This window comes from Castor canadensis, chromosome 4 (genome assembly GCF_047511655.1).
Source record: "Castor canadensis chromosome 4, mCasCan1.hap1v2, whole genome shotgun sequence".
NCBI lineage: Eukaryota > Metazoa > Chordata > Mammalia > Rodentia > Castoridae > Castor > Castor canadensis.
The window spans coordinates 12,255,406-12,274,967 of NC_133389.1; the positions used below are offsets into that span (position 1 = coordinate 12,255,406).

A 19,562-nucleotide genomic window follows, 5' to 3' on the forward strand; every position below is an offset into this window, starting at 1 on the left:
AAAGGATTGTTAAACAAATTGAAAATATTTTTGCAATAAAAACATAATTTCTATTTTCCTCATTATTAGTTCCTAAATGAGTAATGCATCCCAAAACTATTGGATTTAATTATCAGAGTTATACTTCAGAAATTGGAAGTAACAGTTGAGGAAAGGTACAGGAGGAAAAAAAGAAGGAAAATAAAAATAATGTCCAACCAGACTGTCTTTGATGTTTGAAACTACATATAATCGCAGACAATATATATTTGGAATTTTTAACCAACACAGTGTTACACTGTGGCCCACAATAGAAAGCCATAAGTAGGACTGATAAGACTGTAAATGAAATATGAGTCACAAAGGCACACTTGTGAAGCCACTGAGCCTGTGCAGGACTTGTAGACACTGCTTTTTCCTATGTCAAGTGACATCAATTGCAGAGATGCACAAAAGAGAGCAGAAGCAGTTTGCATCCAAACTATAAAAGAGAGTTCTTCAAAATTATTGTTAGCAATGAAGATAAAATTTAGTATTTAAATAAAACTGTATCTGAGGCCAGGGTCTGCAAGTTTCCTGCAGAGGGCCAAACAGTAAATGTTAGCTGGGCAGCCCATGATTTCCCAGCTGCAGGTAAAGGAAGGAAATAGTTTTACGCCAATAATTCTTCATAGATAAACACTGAGATTTAAATTTTATATAACCTTCTTGTAGCCCAACACATTCTTCTTGTGATTTTTATCAATTACTAAAAAATATAAAGTTATTGCCGATGGGTTGGATAAAAACAAGCAGGTAGTTGCTTGCCCACCTTGACTGAAAAATTCCAAAATGATAAGGCTAATTCCAGGTCTTGCATGAATAATATCCATACTATCTTTTTAGACTAAATGCTCATCTCTCTCCCTTCAGTGCATGAACTACTCACTATAAATAGCACACAGTGTCCCTTCCAACATACACCACCTGCTATTCCCTCTTTCTTGTGGCATTCATTTTATTGCAATCTTTCTTTCTTGTTTTTTTTTTTTTTTTTTTTTGGTGGTACTGAGGCTTGAATTAAGGGCTTTGTGCATGCTAGCATGCTATGCAGGTGTTCTACCACTGTAGCCACTCTGCCAGCCCTTTTTTATGTACGTTTTTTGAGATAGGGTCTCATGAACTATTTGCTGTGGCTGGCTTGCAACCGCAATCCTCCTGATCTCTGCCTCCTAAGTAGCTAGGATTATAGGCGTGAGCCACCAGTGCCCAGCTTTATTGCAATCTTTTAGAGACCACTGTCTTCTTTATGAATGGTTCCATAATCCCCTTACCAAGGTGATATCAGAACTTCTTTACATTAAGAGTTATCTATGAACAAGTAATTTTTGCACATATCTTTAAAATATATTTTAAAAACTGAAAGGTTAGTATTTGTTTTGAGTTGTATAGCTATATTCTCTAATGCCCAAAACAATAGCCTTAAGAGATGGGGCCTTGATTAGAATTTCAGAGTGGCAACTTCGTTGTCTCATAAATGCCCTCATAAATGTTCTCTGGCTTTGGTGAGGACATAGTGAGAAGAGCCAGGAGAAAGGCTCTCACCAGAAACTGAATCTACTTTGATTTTGGACTTCCCAGCTTCTAGATCTGAGAAAAATAGATTGTTGCTGTTTAAACACCCAGTCTATGGTATTTTTGTTACGGCAGCAGTACTTTTGTTAAAAAGCAGTACTTTTTAATTGTTCAAAATTCAATAAACAGAGAATTCTAGAGAAAAATCAAAAAGTCCATGTTGAAGGGGCAGAGACTCCATGTGGACTCATGGTGTTAACTTTCTGCTCTAACACACAGGCATTCTTCAAGCTCTAACAGCAATTAGGGTCTCGTATCGTATGTTACCATCTCTAGGAAATTGCCTAGATCATCAAACTCAGGAGGTAGTAAATTATTTGGAAGTATATTTCACCTAGAACTGTTTCTAACAGAGAATATAAATATTTACTGTTATGTAGTTATTATGCTTTTATGCTGTTCTAACAATCTTTAAAATTATTTCTGCACAATTATGAACAAATAGAAAATAAAGATTACATCTTGTCTGAACAAGACGCCAGTAACTACAACAAAAATCAAATTTTAAAAGAAAAAGACAAAATATTTTTTAAAAAAAGCATAATAAAGACTATATCATTTGTTTCCTGTCTCATCCTAAGTCTATATTTGACAAAGTAAGCTTATAATATTTGTTGTTGAATTCTTTTTAAAAAAATTGTCAAAAGTTCCCCTTGTCATTTTTAGCTTTTCAATAATAAAATCTCGGTCAAAGTGTTAGTGCATCCATGTGATAAAATCATTGCACTGCATTTTTTTCTGCTTCCATATACCTTGGCTTCAGGTCTGTGGCCAAAAATACTTGCATTAAACTCAAAGGCCTTCTTTTAGATCTAGCATCCTTGGACCAGGCTGTTTTTATGTTTCAGGAATTGATCCAAGTTAAATCCTTCTGGAAATTCTACATGGTATCATCATCCTGGTTAGTGTTTGTGTGTGTGTGTGTACATATTTAATATCTTATACTTAATGTTCATTGTTTACAAAAGCTCTTTGTCATTTTTTAAAGCGTTGTCTCCCACTCTGGCTGTTTTTTTAGATCAAGCACATTTTGTAGCTTTCAGTATCGTATCTACTTTTTGATCAAGTTAAGATAAATCCTATTTTTTCCTAAATAACTGGGCTAAATGATCCTACGCCTATTGAAAAAATATTAGAACTCTCTTTTTAAGATAATTTTACTTTAAAGAAATCAGCTACTCAGCAGAACCTTAAAAGTGCTCTACAACTTTGGATGTTATCTCAGCAAGAATATTTCTCTACATTTTCATACAATCATAAAAGTTCTAAAGTTACTCCCTAATTACTTTCTGAAACCAAAACATGCCCTCTTTATAATGCACAACACAACTGCACTGCTGTTATTTTTGTTCCTTAGCTGGTTTGTGACCAAGAAGGCCTCCTAACTTGAGTAAATTTAGACAGGCTTTTTTTGACCTGCCTTTTCTTGAAGCATTTACTTTTTGAAAACTTGTCTGTTAATCCCCTCTCTACTCCCTTTAAAATGTAAATCTTTTTAAAAACCTCTTTCCATTTTTAAAACCTATGATTGTCTCTCTTAAGGACCCAAGAGCAATCTCTTTGAAATGTAGCCATCAAGGAAGATAGAGACTCTAGGTTTCAATTTCTATGGAAAGGGAGATGCTTAACTTCAGGCAGTTCCTGTCCTACCTTGTAAATCTACACCCTATTCATGAAGATTCAAGATTTACTTTTCTTTTGGGTAAAGCAGATTTTCAAACAGATGAAGTATGATTCCCCACTTTGCAATCTCAGCTCTTAAAAACCCTCCAACTCTTAGTTCTAACAAAGCTGAATTTAGACTGAGTTGGGTCTCTCTCCCCTTTTACAACAGCCTTGAATAAAGGCTCCTTATATATCTAATTTTGTCCAATGCAAATCTTGCTTTGACAATTACATGTGATTTTAGTAGTACGAAGATTTGTCTCATGATTTTTGTGACTTGTGAGGCCTACGTTCAGATTTGCCCCCCAAGAGATTGTTTATTATAGAGAAGGGGAAAATAAGATGAGAAGAATAAATCCTATGATTTCATTTGGATGGACACTACTGATACACTTACAGAAATCAATGGGTTAAAAGGAAAAGAGCTGGGTAGACCTGCCCAATTCTATGTGGGTTCATTCCAGGAAGTTTGACCCTTTCATATCTGTCTCACTACACTAGATTTTGAGATTCTTAAGACAAGACCTACAAATTATTAATCTTACATATCTATAATAGATGTCTTGAATATAATTGTGATTCACTGATTGCTGAGTGGATAAGAATTATCTAAGGTCAAGTAAATTCTCTGAAAAATAGTAAAGTATAGGAAAATGTGGAATGAGCAAAAATAATTAATGGGTATACCTATTTACAATTTATATTTGTATGAGTGTAATTATTTTAACATTGTTAAAAAGCATACTTTAAATTGGGCGTGGTGGACCACACCTGTAATCCCAACTACCTTGGAGGTGGAGGCAGGAGGAGGATCACAAATTTGAGGCCAGCCTGGGCAAAGATAACGGCAAGACCTTGTCTCCGAAGTGAAAAAAAAAAGACCTGGGTACAGTTCAAGTGGTACAGTGTTTGCCCAGCACATGCAAGGACCTGAGTTCAATCCCTTGCACTGCAAAAATTAAATAAATAACAGACAAAAGCAACACTTTAATACAGCTGATTATCAGAACAATACATCAATATATAAGCTCACATTCACATTTTGCAAACACACTATTGCAAATATAGTCTCTGCTGTTTTACTAGTGAGTAGGTATAAAGATATTATGAATAATTGCAGGACTGTTTTGAGCATCAAACATTAAATTATGTCAATACAAATACATTAACAGGAATGATGGAGTGATTCAAGTGGTAGAATGCCTGCCTAACAAGTGTGAGTTCAATCCCTAGTGCCACCAAATAAATAAAGACATAAATACCAGGAATTATTTCCATCACCTAGCTACACAAACTTCTTGACTTCCACAAGTATTTCAATTAGCATTTTAATCTATACATGACAAGTCCTGAATATTTTTTAAAAACCATTCAAATGGATATCTAAAACTGTCCTTACTGGGTATGCCTATAATCCTAGGTACTTAGGAGGTGCAGATCAGAAGAATCAGAGTTCAAGGCCAAAAGGGCAAAAGTTAGAGAGACCACCCTAACTCAACAAATAAGCCAACCATAGTTATTTCTTACAGACACACTTCAATTTATAGACATGGTTAACCTCTGAATTTATAGCTACATGGGGGACATATATAGGAGGATAGCAGTGTGAGGCTGAACAAAACATGCAAGACCCTATCTGAAAAATAACTAAAAAGGGCTGGAGGTGTAGCTCCAATGGTAGAGTGCCTGCCTAGCAAATGCAAGGCCCAGAGTTCAAGCCCCAATAGGAACAAGCAAAAAACCCTGAAAAAAATATAATATCCCATTTTGACAGTATCTCTCAATTTCACAATATATTTTTTTTCAAAATCTATGACCAACATTAAATGCATAACATGTTTCAGATCCTCAGATGTAGTCATTCACAAAAAGTGGCATCATAAATTGCTAAATATATTTCCTGTTAACAATGCAGATTTTAGTCCTCACCATGTGCAAGGAATTTTACTATATTAACCCATTAACTGCTCACAATTCATTAATTCTCACAAGGATTTATATCATGTAGGTTTGACAGATGTTTTGGACAAACCTGGTAATGGAGCCAAGGGGAATTCGAGTTTTTTGCTCCCAATTACATAGGTAGTAACCTTGTCATTGTGACTAGGAGCTGTGTTCCTGCATATTAATAAAAACTATCAGAATGAACAGGGAGCATGGTGCAGGTTATTTAAAATAAAAACCAGTAGAATAGAAGGCCAAGATGATGACAAAGGAAGAAATTGGAAAAAGCCTTGTAAACCTGATGTAGAAAACAAGCCATCTATAATGGGATGGTGTGGAAGAGAGGGAGACAAATTGAGCATTCTTATCACTAAACTGTCTATTGCCATTGTATATTATTTTAAACGGAGCACAGAAGGCCTGGCTCAGTCTACTCTGATTCTTATCCACACTCAGTTAACAAATGTCTTGAGTTCTCTTTTATGTTCTGTTGTCTGGATTAGCTTTTACTTCTACAGAAATGTTCTACTTTGTCTTAAGTATTAATTTCCTAAAGCTACAATAACAAATGTCTTCAAACTTAGGTACTTAAAAGAATACAAGTTTGTTATTTTATAGTTTTGAATGTGAGAGGTTGAAAATCAAGATGTCAATAGGGCTACATTCTTTCTAGAGACTCCAGGGGAAAATACTTCCAATTTCTAAAGATTTATGACTCCTTGGCTCACAGCACCTTCCTCAGTCTTCAACGTATAGTACTCCAACCTCTGCTTCTGTTGCTATATCTCTTTTTGAACCCTGATTCACCTGTGGATTATGCTGAGACAAATCAAATGATCCAGAATAATCTCTCCACCTCTAGGCTCCCTAACTTACTCATATTAGAAATTTCTACTTGCCTCTTAAGGTGAAATACTCACAGTTTCTGTGTTTATCTTTAGGATAACATCCTATTGTGAATTTAGTCTGTTTTGATATTAAAGGCATAAAGTAGGAAACAAGCCTTGCAAATGAACATATTCCTGCCCCAAATGCAAAACCTGATTGGCCTTCCTTTCCTCTACGATGATGTCTGTATTTCCCAGCATGCTCTACTGACTGTACCCAATGACTGCCATAAAAGAAACCCAATCAAGATAGTGATTCAATGATAGGTAAGCATATATTTTCCTAGGACCATTCATAACACATTAGCAAATGTTACCTTTTCTTCACACAACAATTACTTTTTGAGTTAGGCTTAGAGAGGAGATAGGAAAATGGTGGAATTTAGCAGACCTGAGATTTAGTCTTACTTTGTCATTTCTTAAGATTCTGACAAGAAATATCTCCTCAAAAGTATCATGTGTTCAAGGCCTTAGCTGTTGGACCAGATCACTGAGAGGTATTAGATCATGAGGGCTCTGACTTAATCTATGGATTAATCCACATTTTGATGGTATTATTGACAGTGGTAACAATTTAGGAGGTGGTGCCTAGTTGAAGGAATGTCACTAGGGGTATTCTTCAGTGTTCTATTTTGTTCTGGGCCCATCCCTTCCCCTTTCCTTTTAGAAACCCTTTCAGAATGCTTCAATCCTGGAGTAATAAAGAAATTTTCTTCTTTGAATTCTTTTCTGCCCTGAAAGCTTAAAATTTTCACTTTTACCAAGCAATGTTAAAGACATCTTTCCTTTAGTTTATGTACATGCCTCCTAGATGTTTTCAATTTTTCTTTTAATTTTGATTGGTACGCATGTGACTCCTTGCTCTAAATTTGTATTCAATACCACATCTTTGAACTTCACAACTTCTTCCTGAACTTCTAGACATAAGTACCTGTATATTACACATAAATCAAACATTATATGTCCCACGCCATACTGATAATCTTCATCTCCCCAGTCAAAAGGAACAAGACAATTACTCATGTAAATAGTCAGGTTTGAAACATTGTTTTTGTCTTTTACATCTCCCTCTGACCTTCCTTATATAATAACCAAATCTGTCATATTTGCTTCTTAAATATCTCTTTCTTGGAATCCTGGCTACTGAAGAAGATCTTTTATCAACACACCTTAACAAAAGACAGAAGTAAAGAAAATTTTACATTTTCTGTGACATATATTCAGCCATTTAAATTTCATGATGGACTCACTGGAAAGTGTCTTCAACATACACATATTCTGAGAACACTGTTGTGATGTGATAACTATCAAATCCAAGAAGTAGTCTTAGTGTCTTTTGATCATGAATATCATGTGCTGACATTTATATTAATACCAACTTTCATCAAATAATGTTGATTACTTACCTTCTTCATAAAACCTGAAATTAATCTCTAATCTTAACTACTCAAGTGCAGGTAAGTTTATACTAAAATTAGAAGATAATAAACCTGTGCAAATTAATATATGAGCATAATGATGAAACTGACATTATGTCCATATATGTACACAGGTGACAGTGACTTCCAGCAAATGAAAAATAAAGTCTGAAATTCAGTAATCCTACAAATCAGACTAATTGCACTAATATTATCATATCTGTCTTTAAGCTAAAATAATCCAAAATTTATGCCTTTTCATAGGGAAATGGGCGCCGTATCTTCAATCCAGTTGGAAAAATATGCCTCCTTGGCAGTCAAATTAATTGAATAAAAATCTTTGGAGGAAAACATTAATCAGAAGAAAAAGTACACTGTCACTGTCACTGGTTTTTTAATCTCCACCACACATCAGAAACATTTTAAGTAGTGAAAACTGAGCACTTGACTTTGGGAATCAGTCCCTCATTATTGTATGTGGTAGGCAATGAACACATCTCCATCCAGGGGGACAAACTCCAGACATGAGAGGTCTGTGCAGCTGAGCTGAAGGCTAAAAGGACTGTACATTCTAACTCTCCTTCTCACAGATGGAGAAAAGCTGTATTATCAATACCTCCACAATAACGCAATGCTATTCTGACTTCATTTATAGTTTTTAAGTATGCATACGAGGAGGTTATGAAGATAGCACAGCAGAATTGTCCTAAGGTAGCTTCAGCATGGTATCTTGATAGTGTGACAGTGTAAGCCACAAAGCCAGACATTCTTGTGCCAGAGACTGGAAGTGTGGTTATCCTTCAAAGGAAATGCATTTTGAAAATGCTCATTTTTTTACTGCACTGTAGCTCTATAGTAATGCATTTTATTGAAGAAAATTCCATATTTAGTCCCAACTGAGGTTTTATATTGAAAACTGAAGCACATTAAAGGAAGAATTGCCATATCTCAAAGGAAAAATAAAAGACTAAAGTTCCTAAGTTGTAAATTAGGATGTGGAAATGTATAAGGAAAGAATTCTAGGTGGAATGAAAAACATGTTTTTCACTCAGTTGGGATAATCTTTATGTTTACACTTTGTGAATTTTGAATCCCTATGTAACTGGTTGTAAATGTTATCTTATAAACATTCATAAATAGCCAAAAAGTGAAAACGGCATTGCTTTGTTTAATACTGCTATTTTTATCAACATTTTCAAATTTAGGCAACACAATTATGTTCATTCTTAATGTATGGAAAGGATGATTCAATTACAAATATTGTTTATACAAAACTTTAGCATTATACATTCTGCACATTTGATCATATTAAATATTTCTGTATGCAATACTGGCATAATTGAAAGTAATCTTTCACATTTCTCTGTTCTTTTCTGAACATCTTTTTTTTTTATAAAAAGGGATTGTTTTTCTTCTTGATCTTTATGTTAAATATAAAGATGTAAAAATACATCTTTTTTATGTTAAATATAAAAATGTAAAAATGTATTCACCCTATGTTAGAAATAAGATATGCAAATGTTTCAAATAAGATAACAATTTGCTCAAACTGAAATAGATCTCATTACATGTGTGATTCCATACTGTTTATGAAAAGAATATGATGTAAAGTTTTATTATACCAGAGGGTAGAAAAAAATACTTCAGATGACTATCAAGCACTTGCTACAGGTTAAAAAACATAATTCAATTCCAAAATAAATGATTACCTAAATGGACATTGCAATTCTATTAGGAAAATGTGACTCACTCCTGTAATCCTAGCTACTTGGTAGGCTGAGATCACGAGGATTGTGTTTCCAGGTGAGCCTGGACAAAAAAAATTGTGAGACCCAGTTTCAGTGGAAAAAGCTGGGCATGATGGCATGCCTGTCATCTTAGTGAGGGCAGGAAGCTTAAAGTAGTCCCTACCTCCAAACTAACTGGAGGAAAAAAGGCTGGAAGTGTGACCCAAGTGGTAGAGTACCTGCCTAGAAAGTGTGAAGTCACGAATTCAAACCCCCATGCCACCTAAAAAATTAATTTTAGATTGAAGCAGTGATAACCAAACATATAATCATATCAAAGGTGGTGAAAACATACAGCCAAAAGCTGTTATGGTGGTCAGGAAGGGTCAAGCAAGGAACAAAAAACCAAATAACAATAACAAAAAAAAACTAAAGATGACTTCAATGCTTTAAACTTGAAATAAAAAAAGACAATAAGAAAGTGAGAAAGAAAGAAAAAGAGTGTTGTCTGTGGCCAGGAAAGTGACGATCTTTTACATAAACATTAAATCCATTATAATATGCTCCTTTAAAAAAAAAGTGAAATGTTTGAGATGAATGGATTAAAATGTTAAAACAAGTTTTGAGAATAAGGGTTCAAGAAAAGATAGCAAATATTTTTATTTTATGTTCATAGTCAATTTTATTGAAGCAGTTCTTAAAGATGTTACAATATTTATTTGTAATCCACTGTGTTTGCAAAGCACTGCACACATGGTCCATATTTACTGACAGCAGTCTTGTGAGGAAAATATTAACAGCCTGACAGCTTGCACCGCCCCATCTGGAGCCCACATTGTCTTGCATACTTTTCTCCAGTTGAACTGTTGTAGATCTAGCTCCCTGAACTTAATACGTTACCTCATTTGGTGAAGTCTTTACATAAGCAGTTACTTCTGTGATAAAGTATCCCTCTTCCTCATCCATCTGAAGAACAAAGTCATACATTTATGGTTCTACTACTTCTTCAGAATGTGTTCCCAACCTTTGGAGCACTGATGGGACTGATCAGTTGGCTGACAGACAGGGCCTGAGTACTTGTGATTACAGCTAAATTTATGAAAATCGTTTAAAAAATAACTCATGCTATTTGTAGAACATCTACCTTACATTATTAAAGCAATCCTTATCATAGAAAGTGCACAAACACACACACACACACACACATTTCCTTTATTGAGAAAGACTGTGAATAATTTTGCTTCCATCATTTACATGTTTACTTTAAACAGGGAAGAATGGGAACTACTTGCAGACCAAAAGGATAAGTAGCATAAAAGACATGGAAGAAAATTTGTGTTACTTCCAGAAATTAGAGTTTAGTGTTTATGACTCTAGAACTGCCAAAAAAAGAAGAGAACATTGTTGTGGAATATTTCTTTGTCAAATGCAGTTGGAACAATTCTATGAATCCAATAGGGTCTTTAAATTCCATAAAGATAATAGGGATATGAAATTTGCTTGAGGTTTATAAACAGGACCAGGAACTTATTACAGTGCGAGGCACAGAAGTTGCACTTACACTATTAATTATATTTTTTATAATTCATAAATTATAAAATAATTTATAAAATTTATAAAAGCATTGTTTGAGAATAAGAAAAATATGGTCAGTGATTGTTTTTCATCTAAAAACTACATAACTATATAATATTAAAACATTTTTTTCTCAGTGAAAAACTTCTGTAGTCAGCTTAACGTAAAAAAGTAAATGTGTAATTTCCACTATTTTTAATCAAGAATATATTTATGTTTGTTTATTTCAGTATGGGCGTGAATTCTGAGTTGAATTGCTTATTCACTAAACATTTTAGGAGAAAATATGAAGTTATTATTTTTAAAAAATGAATTTGGGGATAGTGTGTGCTTTGGAAATGAAAATTGGGCTGATTTGCACCAAGTAATTTCTCCAGTACCTCTTATTTACTGAGAACTACATGAAGAAGAGGGAGGGTGGAAGCAAAGTGTGAAGCAACATTTGCTGAAGCTGGAGATTTTTAGCATGCACAAAAAAAGCACTGTAAAATTGAGTTCCCCCTTATTTCCATGAAGATATTATCTCACTTTGTAAGCACCAAAGTGTCTTTTTAAAAAGTATTTATCTATTTCAAATAGCAAAGATTCAGATATCCTTTTGTACTATGTATGTATCCTATTGTGACAAACTAATGACCAGGATGGTAGAGCTATACTGCTTATGCTCTTGCTGTCTGTTGCTATGGAATATTTAATTCTATAAAATAAATAAGCTTGTTTGCTTATTTATTTTTGTGGTACTGGGAACTGAACTCAGGGCTTCAGACTTGCTAGGCAAGTGCTCTACCACCTGAACTATACCTTCGGTCTTTTTGCTTTTACTTTGTTTTTCAGATTTGATCTCCCACGCAGGCTGGCCTCAGTGGACCATGATCCTTCTGCTTCTGCCTCCCCAGGAGTTGGGATTATGTGCATGCACCACCATTCCTGGCCCAAAATACATAACTTTTAGAATGGAATGATTTTGCTCCAATATCATAAATAGGTAGTAACTACTAAGTAAAACTTAGAAATCAGATGGATTTTCCATACTAGTAAAGTTAAAGCAATTCACCACTGCTTATTTCTTATTATAAATTATTGTTCTAATAAATAGTGTGTTTTCCTAGGCTAAAAGTAATGTAGAAAATTGTGTTAGCATTCAACATATGGGCTTTCTTAGGTTATGTTTAGAATACCTATGTTTAACTAAATGTGAACTTTTAACTCTCAAAAGCTAAGCAGTTGATGTGGTTCTTTACAGCAGGTCAGAATGAACAAGAAAAATTTTTTTAAATAGTAACATATTTATTGGCTATTTATGCTTGTAGCAATAGGAATGTGTGAAGCCTCATTGGCTAACTCAAAAGATTTTTAGCTTGTACTAAATCACTGAGATTATGCTTTCATATACTTCCAATTTATGATATTTTTGACATTCATTGTTCCATTTCTTTTCTTTCATTCCTTTATGTTTGTGTTTCTGGATCTAAACCTAAGGCCTCATACATACTTAAAATTCCTTGGGACATAAGGTGGTTTTATACACTATGTGTGCTTAATTATTTCAAAAACTTAATTTATATTATATAAAAGAAGAATGACTATAATCTTGATTATATATTCAGCAAGATAAATTATTGAAACAAATAGCTAGTTTTTCATATAATGACTAATGGATGTCTTTAAAAATCAATTATTGAGTATTTATTAGACACAAAGCATTATTCAGATTCCTGCCCGTGATTGTGGAATCTCTAGCATCAATATAAAAGTTGTATTAATCTAAATGTGGGAGGACTTTGTAATGTTTTCAAATCTTAATTTGTTAGACACTAGAAGGTGTCTTTTTATTACCCAAGAGAAAGCTAACAATAAGCTAAGTTTAAACACACAGAATGACATCTTGATGACTTGTTTTTACACTCAGGCAAAAGTATCTGTTACCAGTAAGAGTTAAGGTCAATTATAAAGTGTTTAATGAGACAAATTTGGGTTTGAATATTTAATAAAACATTATGTATTTAATAACCTTTTCATTGTATCAACTAAAATAACACTATTAACATATTTATATTTATTTTGTAGCCTTTTTAAAGTGCAATTTTCATAAAATTTAAACACAACTTAGAAATTTTTGGATGCTATTTTACATATTTCATATAAATATTTCCCAATTACTTAGTATGGCAGACAGCAACACCATATCATTTTAGTAATATACAAATACTACTTAGTGTGGCAATACTATAAATTAACCACTTTCTCCATTGTCAGACATTTTATAACATTTTCATATTTTTATCATAGTAATAACACTTTCATGAGATTGATGTGGAAATCATATAAGCTAAAGCTTTTAAATTATTCACAAGTCCTGGCAGATATTAATCATTGCCTATATGATAGTGATAATTACTAGTATTGTTTTTATATTATAATTTACAATTAAATTTCTCCTTGGAATTTTTTCATCGATTTTATGTTTTTAGAGTGAACAATTTTTATCTAGTTTTATTATGGCTCACTTCTGAACACATAACTTTCTAAAATGTGTGGAAATAATATTAAAGAATTGAGTATAAAAATTTTATTTTTAAATGAAGGACATAAAGGTAAAACAGGTCCTTTCCAGCAGTGGGTATCAGTGGGAGGAGGAAGAGATAAAAAAACTGTGAAGGACAGTAAGTACGGCGATGTATTTTGTATTCATGCATGAACACAGAATAATGAAACCTGCTGATATTCTTCTAAGAGAGGAGCTATAAAGGAGAATGATGGAAGGGATGAATCTAATGAAGACACATGGTAAGCACATATGAAAATGTCATAATGTATACCCCTTGTACAACTATTGTATACTAATAGAAAATGAAAACAAAGATTATTTTTTAAATTACTGAATCAAATATATCGTACTAAATATATTTTCAATGATTTATGACATCCTCATCATAGAAAACATATGTGTGAGATCAACGAAATCATTTCAATACATGTTAAAATTCTTGAACACGAACAGATTGTTTTCATATGCATCTTTCAAATCTTCAGCAGCAGTGTACCTTATTGCATTCCTTTTATTTTAGACAACAAAACAAAACATTTTACCAACAGTTGGACTACCCTACTTATCAAAACTTTTGTGCAAAGACTGTTACCAGTTTAGCTAAAACAGCAGATGTCCACTGGAAATAATTGCAGAAATATTTTGCTCATTGGCCTGAAATCAAGCATATGTCCTCCTATAGCAACTAAAATATAAATTTCTTTATTGATGTGTTAATTATTGATGACTGTTAATTACAGAGTTATACAGCTGGATTGTCAGACTGATAAACATCCCAGTTTTTTGGGAGGTGGAATTTCCACATTTTTTAACATTTCTAGTAGTTGATATGGAATCTATTCTTAAATAAATAAATTATTTCTTAATTGAACATTGTCCAACATCATGTTTATACAGTGAACAAGGAGAAAAGTATAAATTTAATCAGTGATTGAGAACCAATTTAATATCCCATGGAAAATGCACATTAATGTCAATTGTACAGAATTTTTGTCTCTTTCATAATTTTATTTAAACAATTATGATAGACTTCAGAGCTTTCTGTGCTCCTCTGGTAAAAAAAAAAATCTTCCATTTCTTTCATTATTATGTATTTTAGAAGGAACAATCACTAATGTAGCAAGTCATCATTTTCACCTCTACTCTCAATTTATCCATAGCATTATCTTGTATGCAGAAAATAATAATGTTTATCTAATTTGCATACAAAGGCTTTTGGATGAGCATAGGGTTTCTTTAGTGTAATAGTCAAGGAAAAAAACATTAATCTCCCTATGTACACCTTTACAACAGCACATTTGACAGTGTTTATAACCATTATAGTGCTATAGATAAGGGAAAAAAATTGATGGGTATTGCAAATGTCATCAAGCTTCCTTAAGACTCTAAGCTGAAGAACACATGCATAGCTTGTCTTACAAAAAAATTAAAATAGCAATGGTTCCATATAGTCTTTCAATCTACCTCGTATACTCGCCCATTAAAGCAGGCATTGACTTGCAGTAGTGTGACATAATCTTTGTAGAAATAAAAATAAAGAAAGCCTTACCTTTTGTACAGTAATGATTCCTTCTTGTGTGTCTTTGTCAACAGATATCTTGAAAATCCCCAGTCCATCACCATCCACAATTTTGTATTCCATTTCCGCATTAGCTCCTATATCCGCATCAGCAGCTTTAATTCTGGCCACAACCGAGGCTACCGGCAAGGACTCTGGGACATTATACTGGTAAGACCCTGTGAAATTCCAAACAAGAAAAGAACAAAACTTTGCACTGTGTTCATGTCACACTGGGGTCACCAAGTAACCTCTCAAATTAACTATTTGTTTTACTTTGTGCATAATATTTACTTAATTTGTTTCCATTTTTCAATAAGGAAGATGCTGAGACAATATGAGACAAACTACAAGTTTAAAAAAGCATCAAGAAATTTCATGGTGATGATTCAGTAAAGTGATGGCAGAAACAGATGGCCTGAGGAAAGATGAGTATCGTCATTCTTTTATCTTTAGAAGTGAGAAATATTGTACCTTTGATAATAAAATTTTAAAGTACTAAAATATAATTAATAAAAGCATTAAGTGTAAGCCTAAGTATTTCTGACTAGTTAATGTTAGGGTTGACTTAGTATCTTTTACTAAGGAACTTTTAGAATATTGGGCAAAGAGGTATGTGAATGATAATATCAGTCTTCTTTTAGCTCATAAATTTACCAATGATAGGAATTGTCTTTGTGGGTTTTATGTAGAACTGGTTTGATGTACAATAGTAAATCAGCATGAGCAATATTATTTAAACAACAGCAAATGAGAAACAACCTTTAAAAGCTTTTGCTTAATCTTTGTAATAATTCCTTTTCATCATCCTTCAACTGAAAACGTAAGTTTGAAAGACAGATTAAGATTTAGGAAAATCCTCAGAACAATACTCTCCTTCACTATTTTTCTGTAATCATTTCCTTTTTCATGCCTCCTGACCTTATTCCATTTCCCTGTGTTTGTTAAATTGTGGCACATTTGTACTTTTTTATGCGAGAAGAACAGATTCTCTGAGAGAAGTATAGACAGGAAAACCTATCCATTTGAAGGCACTGCTTTGCAGTTTTCGGCTGAGGCGTGTTAGCAATTATCTGAAGATTGGGAATAGTTACTGTCCCTTTTTAAAGTGATTGCAATATATGCTTATTATTCCGCATGAACTCTTTCAGACACATAGGACTGTCCTTTGTAAAACTCAAAAATTTCAAGGTTAGAATAATAATTAAACTGGAGAAAATCCAAATAAAAATGAAAAAGTTAATGGCAGATCCTTGGTTTTCTTCTCTCTAATATGTAGGAAAGTATTTCATAAGCTAAAAAACCTGTGTCTGCCTTAGCAAAGCATGAGAACAGAAGCTAGGAGAACTTTAAGCATCAATTCTTATCCTCTCAGGTCTAAAGAAAGGAGAAGCAATTAATTTTATTATGAGCCCAAGATAAGTACATTATTACTTTTTCAAAACCCCCCATTTTATCCCCTAGGATAAACCCTTCAGAACACAATTGAGAATAGGCTGATTTGTTTTAACGATAAGCCTGAATCTCTTTTCTAAATGGCTAGGAGGTCTCATGATGTTTGTTGCACATTGACATAAATATTAAAATTGTAAAATAAAGTGAAATATCTACAGAAGCATTATTTGAAAGAAAAATAAGGGCTCTCATAATTGCTCATGAAACTTTCTTGTTTGCTATTATTTGCTTATTTGTAAAAAATTTACACTTCAATTTCTATTTGACTCGATTTTTGATACATTATAGGCTGTACAAGTTTTTTTGGTTTTTTTTATAATTTCAAATAAATCCCAGCAGTACATCAAAAAATAGGTCATCTAAAAAGAGAATGAGAAGAAATGCTTCTTACAGACAGGATACTTCTACATTGAGAACATTTTTCTGTCTATTCTTGGATAAGTCAAAAGCCGCTTTGGTCAAAGAAGATGAATTAAGATTGAAAGCCTGTGGTTGTCTGGTCTTTTAGACTGATTTCTTTTGAAATACTGAATATTTGTACAAGAATGATGTGGATAAGCTGCCAAAGGAAATATTATCATGAACTGGGTAAAAACTATGAACTGACTATGTATGAAAATACTACCATTAATCATATTAGTCTTTAAAACTAATATGAAGTGATGAATAAAATTATATGTTACCCTTTTCTTTATCAAGCAATACTTTTAGTGTGTAAGAGCTGATAAAGTACTTGCCAGCAACTTCAATAATTCAGACTGCACAAAAAAAACTGTCTAAGATAAAAGACTAACACATAAATAAAACTAATGTGTGTCTAGCATTCAAAGCATAAACAAAAGAAAAATTCCTATTGTTTTTAAGATAGAAGTAGTAACTACATAAAATGGTTCTATTTGTCTTTGATAGTCCTTACAATTCCATATTACAGAGTTAAAATTATGTTTCTGAGAAAATGTAATTTTGGAAGAGTCAGGAAAAGAATTATTTGCTAAAGAAATATTTGAAAAAAATCACTTGAATGATATTTTTATAGACTAGCAAGGAAAATTATTAACAAACAAAACACTTACTTCTAGGAAAGCGAGGTGGGTTATCGTTGACATCAGTTAGCGTCACAGTGACTGAAGTTGTCCCTGACAGTCCGCCATTTTGCCCAACCATATCCTTTGCCTGAATGACAAGCAAATACTGGTCTTTAGCCTCTCTATCCATGTTTGGAAGGGCGGTCTTGATGACTCCTGTAAGATTTCAAATCCCAGTAAAACCCATCATGAATCACTGCATTTACACTAACAATGAACATTGAATCAAGTATAATTTACCCTTCAGTTGTTTTGTTGTTTTATTTATATTTCATGGTTTTAATGTGCATTGAAGACCAAAGATATATTATACTTGTATACAATATTATTATACAATAAAGGAAATGATATATTTGGTTTTTCTTAACATTGGATTTAGAGACCTGCCTTTAAATTTCATACAAACATTATATAAGGAAATAACAATGCAGAAATAAATAAAGAGGACCTTTGATCTACAATAAGAAGATGTCTATTCAAGTACATAACACTGAATTTATCTTTTCCTTCCCTTTCATCCATTCTAGAAACTTATAACAATTTATTATTAATTACCATGATTTCAAGTAACATGTCATTGTTAAGAAGCTACAGTTTTGTTTAGGACTACCACTGCCTGTCAAACACAAACACACAAAGATAAACATACATATCAGAAATATATCTATATGTTAAGCACTTAAATCACACTTATTTAAATAACTCAGTTTTTTCTCACCTTTCTAATACACTACAATTGAGGCTGTGCTACAATCACAATGACGTAGACTAACACCTTCCTCTAATCATTTTGCCTGTTTATTCATGTCTAATAACTAATCTTTGAAATATACAGTGAAAATGGAAAAAAATGCCTCAGTCAGCAAGTCCACTTGTTATCTATAACATAAATATAATTTTCAGAATCATAATGACTATATGAATATTTCATGTTTCTTCTCAGTATTTATAATTCTAGCTTATAACAGGTTTCATTAATACTGTCTTCAATCATAAATGATCTCTGCCTGAGAGTTCTGGAACTTACATATCTTTATCCTTTCACTTATTTCTTGTTTTATTTATTTATTTGCTGTTAATCATTTTCATGCAACTCTTTTAATTTAAACATGTTTAGTCTAGCATTACATTTCATCTATAGAAAACATTAATAAGATGAACTATTTTAGAAAAATGTCCTACTTTTTCACTTTTTCATTTCTCTTTATCTCTATGTTTTCTTCTGATATCAATATGGGTCAGGGAAGTGTTTTATTTTCAAATTTACTGTGATGGAGAGAAGTTCACAACATTTCAAGTAAGCAGCCAAATGAGCACAGCAGCCTCCTCCTCTCATAGTTTTGTTTAGTGAAATTTTTTTTAAAGAAAATACAGCATCATGGGGATAAAAGTCTGGTAATCAAAGTTACTTGCTTATTTTTCACACCCCTAATTATCTCTTCCTAAGTTCTTATAAATAACACTTTTCCTAAGTTAAAATCATCACAAAGTTTGCAAATGATTGCAGGTGGCAAAGGTAATTTCTAAATATCTCAACTACTGAACATTTTTGAACAGGAGTAGAATAATTGGGGAAAATTTAATTTAGATAAAGTATTCATACTTATTATATAGTTATTTATACAGAGCAAACTGCTAACACTATGTCCTCTGAACTGTTAAAGCCAGTGTTGTAGTCTAGTCTTAATGGGATCCCTGTAATCCATGAGATTTTCACAAAAGATAAAAATTATTTATGTTGACAATCAATAATTTTAAGCCATTTACAATGAGGAAAACATATCCATTAAGCCATTGTTAAAAAGATTCTTGTTTCAATTTTATGATTCTATGTCTTTAAAATTTTTTAACTGATACATAAATCATAAAAACTTATACTGAGTTAGATTTTCTCTACAGATGTATCATTTCAATCACTCAAAGCCTACCACTTCTTTATAAACCATGTCCAAAGAAAATATTGCACATATAACACAATTATTGTTTATTAGTCTAGGAAAAATGTTTAGCACTGTCCTGCAAGGCACTGGTGATATTTATTTGTTTGTTTGCTTTATTGTTGTGCTGGGTGGGGGTACATTGTGGCATTTACAAAGGTTCTTACAAT

General features: G+C 32.7%; 1 protein-coding gene across 1 annotated transcript in view; it reads right to left on the reverse strand.

Annotated features, from left to right (window-relative positions):
• Cdh7 (cadherin 7) overlaps positions 1-19,562 on the reverse strand; it is a 126,549-nt gene that overhangs the window by 43,659 nt on the left and 63,328 nt on the right. The window contains exons 5-6 of the mRNA XM_074069667.1: positions 17,444-17,611; positions 14,907-15,094 (exon numbers count right to left, since the gene is read on the reverse strand). Of these exons, the coding sequence (XP_073925768.1) occupies positions 14,907-15,094; positions 17,444-17,611 (356 nt within the window). The remainder of the gene's footprint in view (positions 1-14,906; positions 15,095-17,443; positions 17,612-19,562) is intronic.